Source organism: Montipora foliosa, chromosome 7 (genome assembly GCF_036669935.1).
Source record: "Montipora foliosa isolate CH-2021 chromosome 7, ASM3666993v2, whole genome shotgun sequence".
Classification (NCBI taxonomy): Eukaryota; Metazoa; Cnidaria; class Anthozoa; order Scleractinia; family Acroporidae; genus Montipora; species Montipora foliosa.
The window spans coordinates 20,732,178-20,747,360 of record NC_090875.1 but is presented as its reverse complement, the minus strand read 5'-3'; the positions used below and the strand labels follow the sequence as shown (position 1 = coordinate 20,747,360).

General features: G+C 40.7%; 1 protein-coding gene across 2 annotated transcripts in view; it reads right to left on the bottom strand.

The window, feature by feature from the left end:
- Positions 1–14,570, bottom strand: part of LOC138011283 (VWFA and cache domain-containing protein 1-like) — a 17,283-nt gene extending 2,713 nt beyond the window's left edge. Inside the window, exons 1-14 of one of the 2 annotated variants that reach the window (XM_068858240.1) lie at positions 14,362–14,570; positions 12,206–12,796; positions 9,691–9,832; positions 8,511–8,818; positions 7,714–7,852; positions 7,144–7,420; positions 5,651–5,847; positions 5,131–5,211; positions 4,124–4,439; positions 3,165–3,335; positions 2,511–2,851; positions 1,288–1,435; positions 951–1,192; positions 403–530 (exon numbers count right to left, since the gene is read on the bottom strand). In XM_068858240.1, the coding sequence (XP_068714341.1) occupies positions 403–530; positions 951–1,192; positions 1,288–1,435; positions 2,511–2,851; positions 3,165–3,335; positions 4,124–4,439; positions 5,131–5,211; positions 5,651–5,847; positions 7,144–7,420; positions 7,714–7,852; positions 8,511–8,818; positions 9,691–9,832; positions 12,206–12,796; positions 14,362–14,550 (3,270 nt within the window). In that variant the 5' untranslated portion in view covers positions 14,551–14,570. The remainder of the gene's footprint in view (positions 1–402; positions 531–950; positions 1,193–1,287; positions 1,436–2,510; positions 2,852–3,164; positions 3,336–4,123; positions 4,440–5,130; positions 5,212–5,650; positions 5,848–7,143; positions 7,421–7,713; positions 7,853–8,510; positions 8,819–9,690; positions 9,833–12,205; positions 12,797–14,361) is intronic. The other variant, XM_068858241.1, reaches the window with a different exon arrangement.
- Positions 14,571–15,183: the final 613 nt, after the last annotated feature.

The following is a 15,183-nucleotide window of genomic DNA, read 5'->3' as shown; positions in this document are numbered from 1 at the left end:
CAGTGGCAGTGGCAGTGGCAGTGGCAGTGGCAGTGGCAGTCGCAATGGCAGTGGCAGTGGCAGTGGCAGTGGCAGTGGCAGTGGCAGTGGCAGTGGCAGTGGCAGTGGCAGTGGCAGTGGCAAGTGGCAGTGGCAATGGCAATGGCAATGGCAACGGCAATGGCGATGGCAATGGCAATGACAGTGGCAGTGGCAGTGGCATTAGCAGTGGCAATGTCGGTGGCAACAGCTAGCATTGGCAGTAACAGTGGCAGCGGCATTAGCAGTGGCAGTGAGAGCGGTATTGGCATTGGCTTTGGCTTTGCAGTGGCAGTGGCTGTGGCTGTGGTTGGGGCTGTGGTAATGGTATTAACAATGGCAATGACAAAGATAAAATGGTGATAATGATAACAAGCTACTTACAAAAAATACCAAGACGATGATCACTAGGAAAAAGAGTACACATCCAATAGCGACTCCGACTATAGCTCCTACTGACAAACCATCTCTCTCAGAAGGCTGCTTCCCTTTTGTAAGTACGGGACTGCAATCTGCTCCAAACAAACGAACAAATAAAAATGATCACAACAATCATTGTACCTAATACATTAGTGTCAGTATCTCAATTTTTATTGGCTACAAACACGCAGCTAATTAATACTGGTAAATACTGGTACTGTTATCGTTACCTCACAACTACAGACAATAGTTTTTATGCCTGGAGAGGTGACGTTTTTCCTACAGGAAACAGATTTATGCATGTAGAAGTGATGTTATTTCGCAGACAGTAGGCCTTTGTTTCTTTGCTCGCCTCCGTATTACGTCTTAGTTGGAGTTCTAAGCCTCCGAGTTGTCTGTGATTACTGTGAAAGATCGAATGGTTTTGGCTTAATGTAATATAAGGCTTCTGCCTCGCGAGTATGATCGGAACATCTCAAAAGAACTGCTTTTACAAGAACTCTAAACCTTACCCTCAGTTGTCTTAACGGGCGACTCTTTCCCTCTAAAGCAGCGTTCAAAACGTCCGCAGTAAGGTTTAGTAAGGGGAAGATTATCCTTGTCCTTCTGGCACCAATAACAGCTAACTAGACCTTCACACAACTGCGAGTTGTTTCTCTCCTGACAGTGGGGATCAAAGCATTTCGGTAGGCAGACTTTCCTCTCAGTATTATCTGGTTGCTCTGCAGGAAGGATTGCTGGACATATGGGAACGCTGCAACAGTAGTAAACATACGTTAAAAGCAGGAAGACAGACAGAGACATTGGGAGACTAGCTACATTTCAGTGAAAGCGGAAGCTACAACTAACCTGCTTTTTGGAAACTGACTGCGACAATAATGAAAATCCATTGACGAAGTGCAGGGACATTCACAGCTCACATTCAAGAAGGGACACTCGTTATCGGAGGCGCAAGGACAGGATTCCGACGTGCAGAAGGCGTCACGCACAACAACTCCTATGAAAAAGATCAATATCATGTTCATCATCCTGCGGAGGCAGGATGGCCGAGTGGTTTAGGGCGCTGGTTTTCAATACGGTGACTCGGGTTCAAATCCCGCTCTGGTCGCTAGCTGGAGTTGTTCTGGGTGAGTGCCTGGTTCAACTCCTCGGTCATCCTTGTAAATAGCCAACTGGCTGCCTCCCGCCAGTTGGGATTCTTAACTCTGTTGTTTTCATTTGAATTATTTGTTTCATTGGCCCTGAAAAGCCCCTTTAGGGGAGTGGTCAATTAAGTATTTATTATTTATTATTTATTTATTTATCTTTGCAATCATCATCGTCGTCATCGTCATCATCTTCATCACAGTAACCATTGTCGTCACAACCATATCGTGATCCTCGACATTTTTATCCTCATCACCATCACCGTTTCAAATTCACTAGAATACATTCAGTGGCTGTGAATACTCTGACTCTAACAGTTTTACACTTTAACATACAGATGAGGTGCAACTCTGATAACAAAAAGGGGTCAGACGCTCTTAAAACTGCTTCTAACCAGTTCAGTAAAAAATATAACCATAAGGTGTTCTAAAATGAGTGGGTACTTTTTAAATTTTTATTAAGAATTATACATTCCTTAAAAGAAACTCCCACTCTTACAACAGATTGGCCCGGGCCTTAAATTATTGGAAATCATGACTATTTTCCAAAGAAAAAATTGGTATCATTAGAGTCAATTTCAAATTTTAAATTTCCCGGGCACCCCATCCTGGATTTTATGACTTAATTTGGCCGCAGCTATTGTCAGGAAGTAAATAAAGCGAAAAATCTTTTGTCTGCAGCCAACTTACGCCATGAAATCCGAGACGGGGCGCCCGCGAAATTTTTTAATACCCAATGTTTCCTACACTTGCAAGATATTTTCACGTTTTCAACTAAAATGTGGAATCTAGTAATCACTTCCAACAATTTAGGGTCAATTTGTCGTAAGAGTGGAGGTTCCCTTTAATAAGTCAAATACTAAACAAAATGCTACGTTCTGGCAAAAAACAAAAACAATACAAAACAAACAAACAAGCTGCACGGACCTAGATATACGTTTGTTCCACTTATTCGTCCAAGTTCGTACTTGCAAGGTTGTCCTTTACTAAGCTGATCAACTCCCCTTGCGGGTAGATTGACTTCATAAAAACTTCGCTTCCGTAACTCTTCCAAGCTCCGGCACTCCCTCTTAATCAAAAAACCCTTCTTTATAAGGTCCTCTGCGATATGTTTTTCTTTCTGTGTGATATGCACGTGCTCCAGAGCTGGTGCTTTGGTTGAAGACAGCAAAAAGTTCTCGTGCATTATTAAGAAGCCAGCGGTATCCATTACGAAGCATGCAAACGTGTTTGTCTGCGCGCACCTCGGATAAACCTTGGTGAGTAGCCTGTAAATTGAGAGGGATTTTCTGATCAAAGATTAAATTGTGTGATCCATTTTCCGAGCAGATTTTCGATACAAAACATGTATATCTATTCCTGTCAGTGATTTTTCATGGTCGAAGAAACATTTCGTGACTGACAAAGAATGATCACTTTTCGTACGACATGTGGTGTGTGTTGCTTTTCTTTTGATGAGTGAGGTTGGATGGTAGACTGGTAACAAATGCCGAATGCCTGAATAATCATACAATACGTTTTTCGTGAATCATTTATTTCAGCATAGAGCGAAGTTAAAATATTTCAAAAAGGCATGCGTACCTATAGAAATATCTCAAGGGAAAGTCAGCTCCCACAACTCCTAGAACGTTGTCACTTGACTCCCCACGATATATGGAGCGGGCCATGGTTATCACCTCTCCAGCTCCACCCATGTCCAAATAAGGCGTTGTAAGGGTTATGAAACCAGAGTGACTTAAAGCAGTGTGGTACCTGAAAAATGTGAACAATAACTCAAGACATTTAAATTGACTGACACGCCAAAAAAACTAAGGACTTCACAAACTTCACAAAAGCTAGAACATGTTTAAAACAGACGTAGTGAAACACGATTTTACCTTCTGGTCATCATTCTATTTATACTGAGGTCTCGTTAAACCTGGTTGGTTTATATAGGCCACTTAGCTGCTTTGGAATCAGGCATTAAAACATCATTTCTAACCTTAATAAACTGTAAAAATACTACCAAGAAAATGTTATTGCACACAAGCCAGAAAGTCTCTTATCAGTTGCAGCTGATACTGATCGTTTGTGGTGCATAACGTGGCCTGATTTTAAAACTTTAGACTATAGAAATCATTGCCTCAGCAACAACGAAAAGAGCAGAGCACTTAGTGCAGTTTACAACACCAAATAGTTGTCAATGTAGGTACCGATGTTCAATAATCGCCACGCACAAAATAAGGAAGTCAAGTACCCACGCTTGCCTGCAACCTCATGCTCAGGCTGCACGGATAACGTTTCTTCAGGTTGGTGTGTAGTATTTGGCATTTTTTAACTCCACCCTAAGGCCAACAAGGTGATTAATCCAAAGCACAAGCTAACCATTTGGTCACTTTTAACTCATCAATTCAAACCACAACTGCCTTATGATAATTTCGATGATACTGATTATAACTACTTCTTTAACTGAAGACATGGACGTTTAGCTGCGTCTTCCCACTTAACACTCAAACATTTCATTAATTAGAATGTCGAGCTCCATTAAGCCCGTTACTCACCATGGTCTTTGCCTTGGGTCAAACGTTTTAGGTATCGCATGGCCTGGAGTCGTCCTAAAAACCCCGTTTGCTGTCCCAATGTATCTCCACACCAGATACTGTGTGAGCGCAGCTTTGTCACGAAGCCATAGATTTTCAACTTTCCAAGTAGCAATAACTGTGTTACGGATGTCGCGTTTTAGTTTGGAATGTTCACTCTCCTGATTTCCCATCATGTAATTATCCAGCAGCTGTACATCAACTTTGGTCTCATTCGCGCCTATATAGGCGTAGGGGTCCAAGAATGCTCCCGGAGCAAATTTCAACACGGTTGTCACTACATGAACGAAAAGATAAGCTGAAATAAAATCAACTGAATCGCGTACCCTGCTCAGAGGGCGAAGACATTTAGATCACGAATCCCTCCAGATATCAGCTTTTCAACGCATGCATCGAAAGCATTGTCATTGGTTTGGTTTTAGGTTACTTCTCGTTGCGATTGGTTGGCAAAACTCACCCAATTTTCTAAACTGGCCAATGAGACCAACCTTGTCTTGTTCCGAATTCTGATTAGCTAGACTATTTGTGTTTATTTCCTCGCAACTTACTGAACTTTTTCGCTATATATAATCAAGTTTGTATGGTAATACCAACTATATAAATCTTGTGTACCTATTTACTATCATATGATTATGAAGAGATGTGGTAGCTCCAAGTTAGTCCAAGTTAAGAGGTCGGCGCATACCAATCCACATGTGCCCAAACTAGAAATGATACACCCGCGTTAAGAAACTGATTCTATTCAAAGTGTTTTCTCGATCAGTTAACCAGTGAAGAGGTTGCTTAGCAGCAGGATGGGGGAGTGGACCGAGTAGCAAGGAGAAAAATATCAGTGAATCGAGCGAGGCCTGAGGAGAGACCAAGCCTCACTCAACTCACCGAATTTCTTTTTAAATCCGCTTGCTCGCTGCGCCCAGTAATCCAATAACATGCTCAACATGCTTTCTGCGTCACTTTTTCAGGCTTACCGTTAGTTACAACCTGTCCAAAATGCAAGCAAGGGTTTTGAGGCGGATCCAGGTCTATCCGGTGATATTTGAATGAATAACCTATCGAAACAAAAGGAAAAAAACTCTCTCTCAAGTGATAGCAAGATGGTGTTGTCCAGCTGAGGAACAGCTTACATTGTACTCCTCGCAGTTAATTCATTTATTTATAATGGTAACCACAGTATGGTCACAAGGGTACGGGAACAAAGCGATTGGCACAGCTAAAACTGACATCTGCGAACTGCGCGAGGCCTGGAGTCGAAACCCGAAAAGGGGCCGATGACAAGCTTCAGCGCTAAGAGAACGGAGCCCACTACCTTTTTCGCCGCAAAGTCGATAAACAAGTGTGATCAAGGAATATTGTAAATTGGAAAAGCGGCCATCAAAATCATCGGAATCGTAATAGTAGTCGTAACAGTTTCTCAACGGTTGCGAACTTCAAAACCAAAAAAACCTAAAACCTTCATGTTGTAAGATTTCGCAGTTAAATTAAACTTACCCTCTGGGATTTGTAAAGTGCGTAAGACCTCAATATGGTAAGACACAGGTGTGACCACACCCACAGAGAACTCTGTTCTTTCCACAGGAGACCAGACATAAGAAGATTCCAGTTTCCTCATGGTTACTCCGTCCATTCTATCTCCGCCACGGGGTAAATATCGTGTGGCTCGATAGGTTTTCGATCCAGATAAACCTCTGTTTAAAGAAACAATTTATCCTTAAGACTTCGATCACACTAATAAAGATGATATGCATGAAAAATGCCAAACAGCATTTCTGAAATCGTGGAGAATTTTTTTTAAAAAGAAGGTATGAAAACCCATATGTTGTGATATTACAGTCATGTTGAATTGGTTCCATTAACGGGGCCCAGAAATGAACCAGTCTTCTGGGGAATGAACTGAATAGAGTGTAATGTGAAGTGCTAGATTTTAATCCCATATGAACCATGTGAGCGTTAGCCCTACTGATGGAAATGGGCCCACACAAGGACAGAGAAAAACTCTGACCCAGGTGGGAATTGATCCCACGACCTTCGGGTTAGATCTCCGCCGCTCTACCGACTGAGCTACAAGGTCAGACGGGAGCAGGCCGTGGGAACTGAAGATGTTAAAGTCACGGCAATGAACCTGTACAAGTACAAGGAAAGGTTAGTGCTACACGGCCAACGTTTGTATAAAACGTAACCTTTCCTTGTTCTGGGGAATGAGTTCGACACTTTTGCTTATGACAGATATTCAACAAATTCAATCTATCTGGCCATACGTTTGTACTCTCATCACGCACAGATGACGTCAAAACGTGATAAGAACGAAAAAATAGTAGAGGTACTCGGTATGTGATGAGCCGCGGGCGAGTAACTTGACTAATGTTTTTATACCATGTTTTGACGTCCTTGGTGTGTCCTACGAGTACACACCCAGAGGCAAATGCATTATGTTAGTTTTATACATTGTTTGGATATCAATAGGCCATTTCCGAGTTCATGTCTGCCTCCTCTTCAAAGCGAGTCTAAGTGCGAAGTACTAATTTTCATAACAAAAACGTCGCACTTAGACTCGCTTTGAAGAGGAGGCAGACATGAACTCGAAAATGGCCTATTGTCCCGCACAAGATTAGAAATCAACTGAAGAATGATCATCGCAGTTGTGAACGCAATATTATACCCGACATCCCTCACAAGATTAGAAATGCAGTGAAAAATCGTAGTAGTTTTTATTTGCATGGACATTGAGATGGTTAATTTGGTTTTCTGATCTACAACAAGAGAGCACGCCGCCTTTTGGCTAAAGTGCCGGATTATTTAGGGTCGTGATTACCTCATTGTATCTCATCTTAATCAGTGCACACTTTTACGTGGAAGGAGAACGCGCTATTCTGTAGACAGTGACGTCATTCATGCGTCAATATTTAATCACAATTTTCCCTCGACCATCCACCTTAAGCATTCTCCTTTGGTAATCACAGGGTTGTGAAGCTATACATTCTTACTTTGTCATTGAGTCAAACACCTCGTTGAACTCCGAGTCTGGTTCCAAGGTTCTCACGTCCATAAAAATGGGGTCCGCATACGCATCATTTGGGGCTGGCAGGAGAGGGTGTATTAAGGTCCTTCCCGTGCCGCTTATCATGAAAGCGTAAGTGGTCTGGCCTTGGTTAAAGAATGTAATATCTGACAAAAGGTCCTCGATGTTGATATCGGTGCCAGCTACGCCAATAAAATTTCCTTTATTGTCATAACATGGAAGAGTGATTGACATTAGGAGACCTGAAAAAAATGTGACAAAGAAATGTTTTAGAGCATTTAAAAGACTCAAGATCCACGATCAAGTTCAAGGATCTGATCGCCTATTTGCTTTTCAAATAAGATGGATCGTTTGGCTTTAATTTTTAAGGCTTAAAGGGGCAGTGTCATGCTATTTCGGTCCTCTGTAAGAATGTAAAAAAATGCCGTTTATTTATACTCAGGACTTTGTTACTACACTGAGACTAAATACTGTCTTCTGTTACGGATGACAAGGATGAAAATGGATTGCAATTTTGAAAACAAAAAATACAAACCTGTCCCAAAAGCATCAATATATGGAACTGAGACCACTGGGTGATCAAGCCTTTCAGGCGGTAAAAAGTTGTAGTAGGTCGCCATTTTAATCCTCAGTGTGTTTATGTCCTCTGTTGTTACGTATGTGTATTTCCCTGACTGAAGAAAACAACAAATACTTTAAGTCGTTACATCTTACGAACTGCAAATTTATTTACAAAATATCACAGCACAAACTTCCCCACCCTCCTCTGTTTCTCTCTCTCTCTCTCTGTGCCTCACTCAATAGGGCCGTTTATACGAGAGAAAATAAGCCGCGGCTTACTCTGGCCGCGGCTTACATAAGACGCGAACACCCCGTATAAATGGCACAAAATCTACGTTCACGGCTTTCTCAAGCCGCGGCTTGACCTGGCCTGGGAGTTTATACTCGTATAAATAGTTCCTATCGCGAATTATGTACGCCGCGGCCAGAGTAAGCCGCGGCTTATTTTCTCTCGTATGAACGGCCCTAATCTCTCCTCCTACTTTATCTTTTAACCGTCTTTGGATGTGGGGTGACAACTTGTTTCGAGGGGAAAACAAAATTCATACGGGAATCTGAAGATGTTGCCGGAAATCGGGAGACTCAGAAAATTTACTGGAAGGATGACATAGTTCTAACATATCGTGGCAGATAAAAGCGGGACATTGAACAAAATTTGTATTTCGATCGGTTAAAACAAACAAGACTTTAAATTACGCAGAGTGTCGCTCAAATAACGTTTGTTACAGTTGTCACCTCCCGTTAGACAAACATTAACGCGATGCATCCTACCGTTACCGTTGTCTTCCCTTGAGAAATATCTCTGGGAAAGCCATATTTTGATGTATTTTGTTTGGCTATATCTGCGAGTATTTCCGCGTTAGCCGTGCCTATGCCATACGTAAAAATAATGATCGAGTTGTTGAGCTCTGAATTGCAGTCCCTTATGATCTTGAAAGTCGATGAGATGTTATCATCATTTGGTTCTCCGTCAGTGAGAAATAATATCACTCTTTTCTTGTTTGGTGTAGTTTCATCTGATGCAGATGCCTTCAATAGAGCACACGCCTTTTCAAATGCCACCTGATAGATAGAGTCTCCTGGGAAGAAAAAGATCATTACGCAAATTAATGGCGTGCGAACTCAAAGGGGAAAGTTTAAAGGCAGTTTTAGTAAGGGCGATAACGGCAACTAGAACGCCACAAATCAAGTGGTTAATGAGAAACAGCAATGGTTGTGTATGTGCACGTGCGTTTTTACATTTTGGTACATTGCTTTTTCTGTCCTCTGCAAAACAACAACTAAAATGACCAAACTTCATGTTTTCTTGAGAGGATGGCCGCAATTTTTCTTTTCTCGTCCTAATTTTGATGCCGTTCATAATAGTTTAGTCCCTGGAGAGCTCGTCAGCATTTTCCAAGTAAAAGAAATTGGAATGATCGCGAGAGTTATGAAAACGAGAAGCTACATTTGGTTGCTGACGCCGTTGTCGTTTTCTTAAGCTCCCATATGAATCATAGAGCACAGTTACGAAAAGTCAGGATTAGTGAGATTTTTCATGGGAGCTAGGTCCAAACACTAGGCTGTAGAGACTACGTCCCTGTGGCCGGAAAATATCTAAATATCTAAATTCTGATTCGGAAGTGCTATCACTCCTTTTTAACTGGTGGAAATGAGGATCTGACATTTGGCTGTCACTCCAACGAGCTTCAAGAAAAAAGCATATTGTACACTGCAGTTAATGAATAAATAGGCATGAGAAATTACTCGGCTTGATTCTGATTCTATAAGAGCAGTGCCAATAGGTAAAGAAAATACTTGTAAGTATTTTTAAAGACCACATGCAAATTTTGTGGGTCTTTGAAAATTCACCTCGTGGTTATTTATTCCAAAGTAGACTCAAAATCATATGAAATTATAGAACAACACAAATTGGAACAGTAGTAGTAGATTAATGTCTTTCAAGCCCTACCCCTTCCATTGAGCCCATCCACATACTTTTCCAGACTGTTTCTGTTCGCGGGAACTGCCAGGGCTAACCGCTGGCTATAGCACGGGCTCACTCCAATACCTTCATTGGTTGATGCTTTATTATTGAATGACACCACACCGATCTACGATGCACAATTGAAAGTAGGTACTGATGAGGTAAGATATTCAAACAAAGATAAAAAAAAGAGGTAATTAACTATTTTGTTAATGAGGATTGTGGGTCGTTCAGTTTTTTGTGGAGGCAAAACGGTCATTTTTTTAGGAGGTGATTTAAAATTGTAATTTTCCCCTTTTTCCCACTCAAAGGACTGGATCTGCCCGCTGTAATGCACTCGGAACTGATCACAAGTCAAATGCCATATGACCACTAGCCGTATACCACAAAAAGTACCTTAGGGGTGGACAATGAATGAGTTGCCAGTAATCGGATCCCTGTCTTATGCGCATAGGATTCTGGGATCGCCAGGGGGCAAACATTACCAGTCGCTACAAGAAATGTATGGTAAAAAGTTGTTTCGACGTCCAAATCAACGATTTTGGACAGAGATCAACGCTTTTTTGCCACTGTTTTATCAGAAGTGGATTTGGGCAATGTTGATACGTGGAAAGTGTAGGTTTTTGTTTGAATAACCGTCAAATATATGGTAAAATCTACCGATAAACTTCCTTGCTTGCGTAAGGTTTGGTCTCGAAATATTGCAAAATTAGGTATAAATCGGGAGGAAATCAGGACTCAATAAAACCTTTTCAGTTGGATTTGCGTGTGTACAGGCTACTTTTAGCTTATTTCTAAGCTCATGGATACAAATGATATCGATCTGGAAGGCCCGTACACGACTGCTGTTCGCATATTTGCCGCTTCTGTCTCGGTTAAATTGACCGATTTAGCTTCTTGTTTGTTTTCATCGGGGTAACACGATGGTTTAGAGGATTACATGATAATTTAATTGTCGCATGCAGAGTTAGTACAAGTCCCTCTACTAACTCTGTCGCATGTTATGTATTTTGATACCAAAGGTCATTTCTGGGTAAATTCTGCATTTATCGCCTGTTTCCTTTGACCCTTGTTGTTTCTGTTTAGCGACTGTGGTCCTTTATATGCCTTCTGAAGCATTTCTCTAAGTTTGGCTTGTTTTGTTCGGTGACAGTACAGCCTCTATCTTGTTAACTGTGCATTTGAAAGGATAGGAATTTTTAAATAGCTTAAAAGCTGTGTACAATTTTTTATTTCGCATTGTTTGTATTACCGGGCCCGGCTATTTGTTTTTGTAGCAAGATCATGGTTGTGTTTCTTTTGCGACTATTCGTCTCTTTATCCTTTCTTTATTATTGTAGCTTCTTAGAGAGCTATGCAACACTTGAAATTGAAAACCTGCTTTGATACTGCTGTGGCTTCGTCATCGTTTCGCTCCGCACTATAACTGCGGCTTATGTTGCGGAAGCTCAGTATTTTCCTCCTTTTAATTTATTTTTGTCAGTTTTTTGGCTGTGTTTGGGTACACATGTAAATACAACTGAAAAGGCTTTATTGAGTCATTTCCTCCCGATTTATACCTAATTTTGCAATATTTTGAGACTATTTCACAATAAACCTTACGCAAGCAAGGAAGTTAATTGGTAGATTTTACCATATATTTGACGGTTATTCAAACAAAAACTTACACTTTCCACGTATCAACATTGCCCAAATCCATTTCTGACAAAACAGTGGCAAAAAAGCGTTGATCTCTATCCAAAATCGTTGATTTGGACGTCGAAACAACTTTTCGCCGTACATTTTCTTGTAGCGACTGGCAATGTTTGCTCCCTGGCGATCCCAGAATCCTATGCGCATAAGACAGGATCCGATTACTGGCAACTCATTCATTAGAAACGTGATGGGAGGGGTGGGGGAGAAAGCCCAAAAAAATTCATGCAACGCAAAACGACAAGAAAATTGAATCGTGCAAAGAAGAAGGCAAAGAAAGGAAAAGTAATACACCTGCAAAAAAATAAATTAATCAATTAAAAATCCTGCGTAAGCCCCACCCCCTCCCTCGTTTTTTTAAATGGTCCGTCCTTTATTCATTTGTGGTAAGAGAGCACTTGAGATAAACAGTTGGAACTCTTGCTCAATGAACTTAAGATGCCATTTTATGTTAAATTTTGGATGAGTAAACTAAGAAATGAAAAGAGAAGGGTGCAAAGAGTCCTTTGAGTTCAAGTTTGAGACAACTCAGCGCGCTTCATTTCTGACACTACCAAGTCGTTGATATAATGAAGAAAGAAAGAATGATAGATAGAGCTTTGATACAACTTTTGTCATAGCTCAACATTTAATTAAACGACTTTCAGTCAATTGACGCGGCCGGAGATAATCGAGAGCGCAAACCATCAACAACGCGGCAAGACTTGAGCAGATTTTTAATTTTGGCGCGCCGGTTGTACTAATCCAAAAAGGGCCTGCTAACAATGATAGATTTAATCAATCCTTCTTCAACGCGTTGCACACTTACTTGATCCTTGGGATTCATGGTTTCTAAAACTAATTTCGCAGCTTCTTTGGCGATTTTCATTCTCTCGCCTACCATGGACGCACTTGTGTCAATAATCAACACGACGTCTTTAGCCTTAGGTGTAGCTGTTTCCACGTAAAATGGTCTGTAGCGAGGATCATATCTTGGACAAGGATCTTGATCGTCATACACAGGAAAATTTGTCATGACACCTTCCTCGGAACCAAAATACTGCCATTTGATGAAAGGATACTGCTTAAAGATCTCTTTCATTACTTTCAAAACCTCTTCGGTATGTAAGTGTCTCGGATTGCGCGGAGCGCTTCCTGAGATCTTCAAGCAGATATTGTCGAGGTCCACTTTGGAGCGAAATCTTTCATCGTACTCCAGAGTTGATTTATCAACATGGCAGCATTCTTTGGCGGTTGTGTTTCTTGGAGGTTTGTTATATGAATCCTGAACTGCTTTCCTTAGCCGCTCGGCCACATCAAATCGCGTTTTGAACTTGTCTTTCAGCTTCAGGGCGAGTTCAGGGGTAAGTTTGTTTCCATCAATGGTTTGCTGTGTGTATTGAAGGCGGTTAAAATATGCCTGTAAATAAAACAAGGTAATTAGAAAAACGCTCCTTTATTGAATCACAGTAATACGTGCAGCATTTATACTGTTTCCCGTTTACCTGTTTCCCTGTCTTAATCTAGGTTAGGGAATACAGAAACAATTGACTTGGCTGATAAGTAAAGTAAGAGACCAGGAGTAAGAAAAGGAACGAAATTCAAAATTTAAAACTTAATGAGGAGACAGAGAAAGAGCGAAGTTTTCGGGAGGTACGTGGAGTCTTACAGCTAAAGGCCAAACAAGGGAAAAGAAAAGAAGGAACTTTTAGAAATTTTATCTCAGCCACTATTCTGAGTGAACGGTTGAATGATTAAGCAAGAAAAAAGTTTTCTATTGCTTTTATAAAATAACTTCCTCTAAAAACTACAACGCGTCACACAACCATGTTTACATACTCTCATGCAAACACGCCTCTCGGCCAATCAGAGCGCGTGTACTATCTTAGTTATTTTATAAATATCCTTAGTTGATATTCAGCACGTTACACTTCACATACGGCCACAGTGTACTCAACTAATATTAAGCTGATAAACATAAATTCCCGTGTCGTGCAGAAAGTTCGCGTTTTTTGTCCGCCTTTTCTGTAATAAACTCGGACAACTGTGCCTTTGCGATCAACGCCCTGAATAGCAAAACAGTTATGCTTCTTAGGGCCGATTTACACGATACGATTTTGTCGCATGCGACAAGCTCGCGACAGGCCTACGACATGACTTACGATGGTCGCAGCGTTTTAAAACATGTTTTAAAATGCTACGACATTTTTTCTGACGTACACAACAATCGTAAATCCAGTCGTGGGCTTGTCGTAAGCCGTTGTCGCATGCGACAAAGTCGTACCGTGTAAATCGGCCCTTAAACTTCCAGAATCATGATTCTCCCGCGCGCGATTTCGCATTAAAAATCTTTGTAAACAGGAAGTTAACAGCTATCGGTGCTGCAACACATACATCCGTGATATACCAAATATAAGCAAACGATTCACGTTTTACATTGACTGCAAGTGCCGAATTAGTCATTATTTAACTTTTAAAAACTTTGTTTTTGGTCAGAGGTTATTTTGTTTCAATGCATCACTGTCCTCATTCATGCCTTGTTGTTTGCTGTACTTGTTTCTTTATATACCTGCAGCGATCACGAATATTTGACAATGACTTACTAACGCACACGATAATTGATTGAGTTTAACTTACATTACGAAAAACTATGAGGCAAACTATAAATGGCCGTATTAATTGTAAAGATTGACGAATCAGCTTTATTTAGCGGTAAAGTGAATCCAGTTGTTCCTTGAAAAACTCGCTTTGAGGAGCTTACTTCAAGAAACAATAAGACTGAAAAGCGAGACTAGTTTAGGTGAGAGGTACGTTCCAGTAGCTAAGCGGAACTAGGTGAATGCTCAAAAAGAGCTGACTCCTGTTCACTTTAACAGTCGATGGAAGAGAAATTGTAAATTGTTAAAAGTTAATTTGCTTATAGTTTGCGCAAAATGAGAGGAACATGTACAGTCACAATAATAAGAGGGTTTCAGTATATCTTACTTGAAGTTCGTCCGCACCAAGAGCATCATCTGCAAATATACGTAGCTCTCGCGCAATGAGACTAGGATCCAATACATTTGCACCAATCTGAGACGAAAATACAGCAACAACTGTTAGTACAAACTCGAGAAAAGCCATGTTTAAAGAACCTGTATGACCGAAAGCGGCCATATCGGCTAACTTCCTCATCCGCGTAGTTTGCTATGAAGGCTTCGTCATGCAAAGTTAAAATACTGAAATGTGCAAATGAATTAATTTGCGTAATTCAGGCAAATTACTCACATCGATGAACAGAAAATAGCGCTTTTGTTCAGTTCCTTTTTCAAAGTTTTAGACTTACATTTCACGGTAGATCGAATACACACTGGAAAACAAAAATCAGACAGTCTACTAATCTTTTAGTTTGTTTTCGATACGATTTGGTAACTCGCATTAGGCCCGCAAAAAAGTTGCCAGTGAAAGTAAAAGACACCTTCTTCTTAAATTCTGAAAATATGATTGCAAATTTTGTTTGAACTTGATACTGATGTGGCAGTTTTAATTATCAATAAGTGCATTTTGCGGTTAGCAGAGATAGTGACAGATAAGGACAATGTAGACAGGTAGTTGACGTTGGAGGGAAAGGAAACTTCAGGGTAAACTACAAAACTAGGGTAGCTGCTTACATGCTTTGTGGGTTTTGTTTTAATTTCTGGCAGTGACTGAACGAAACGTGGTGTCTGATCATGAATCCGAAGAGTTTGAAAAGTGAAACAATAATAGTTTTTTTACTGGACTCAGTATTTACAAGGCTAGCATACTGATAGAGTACTTCAAATTAAA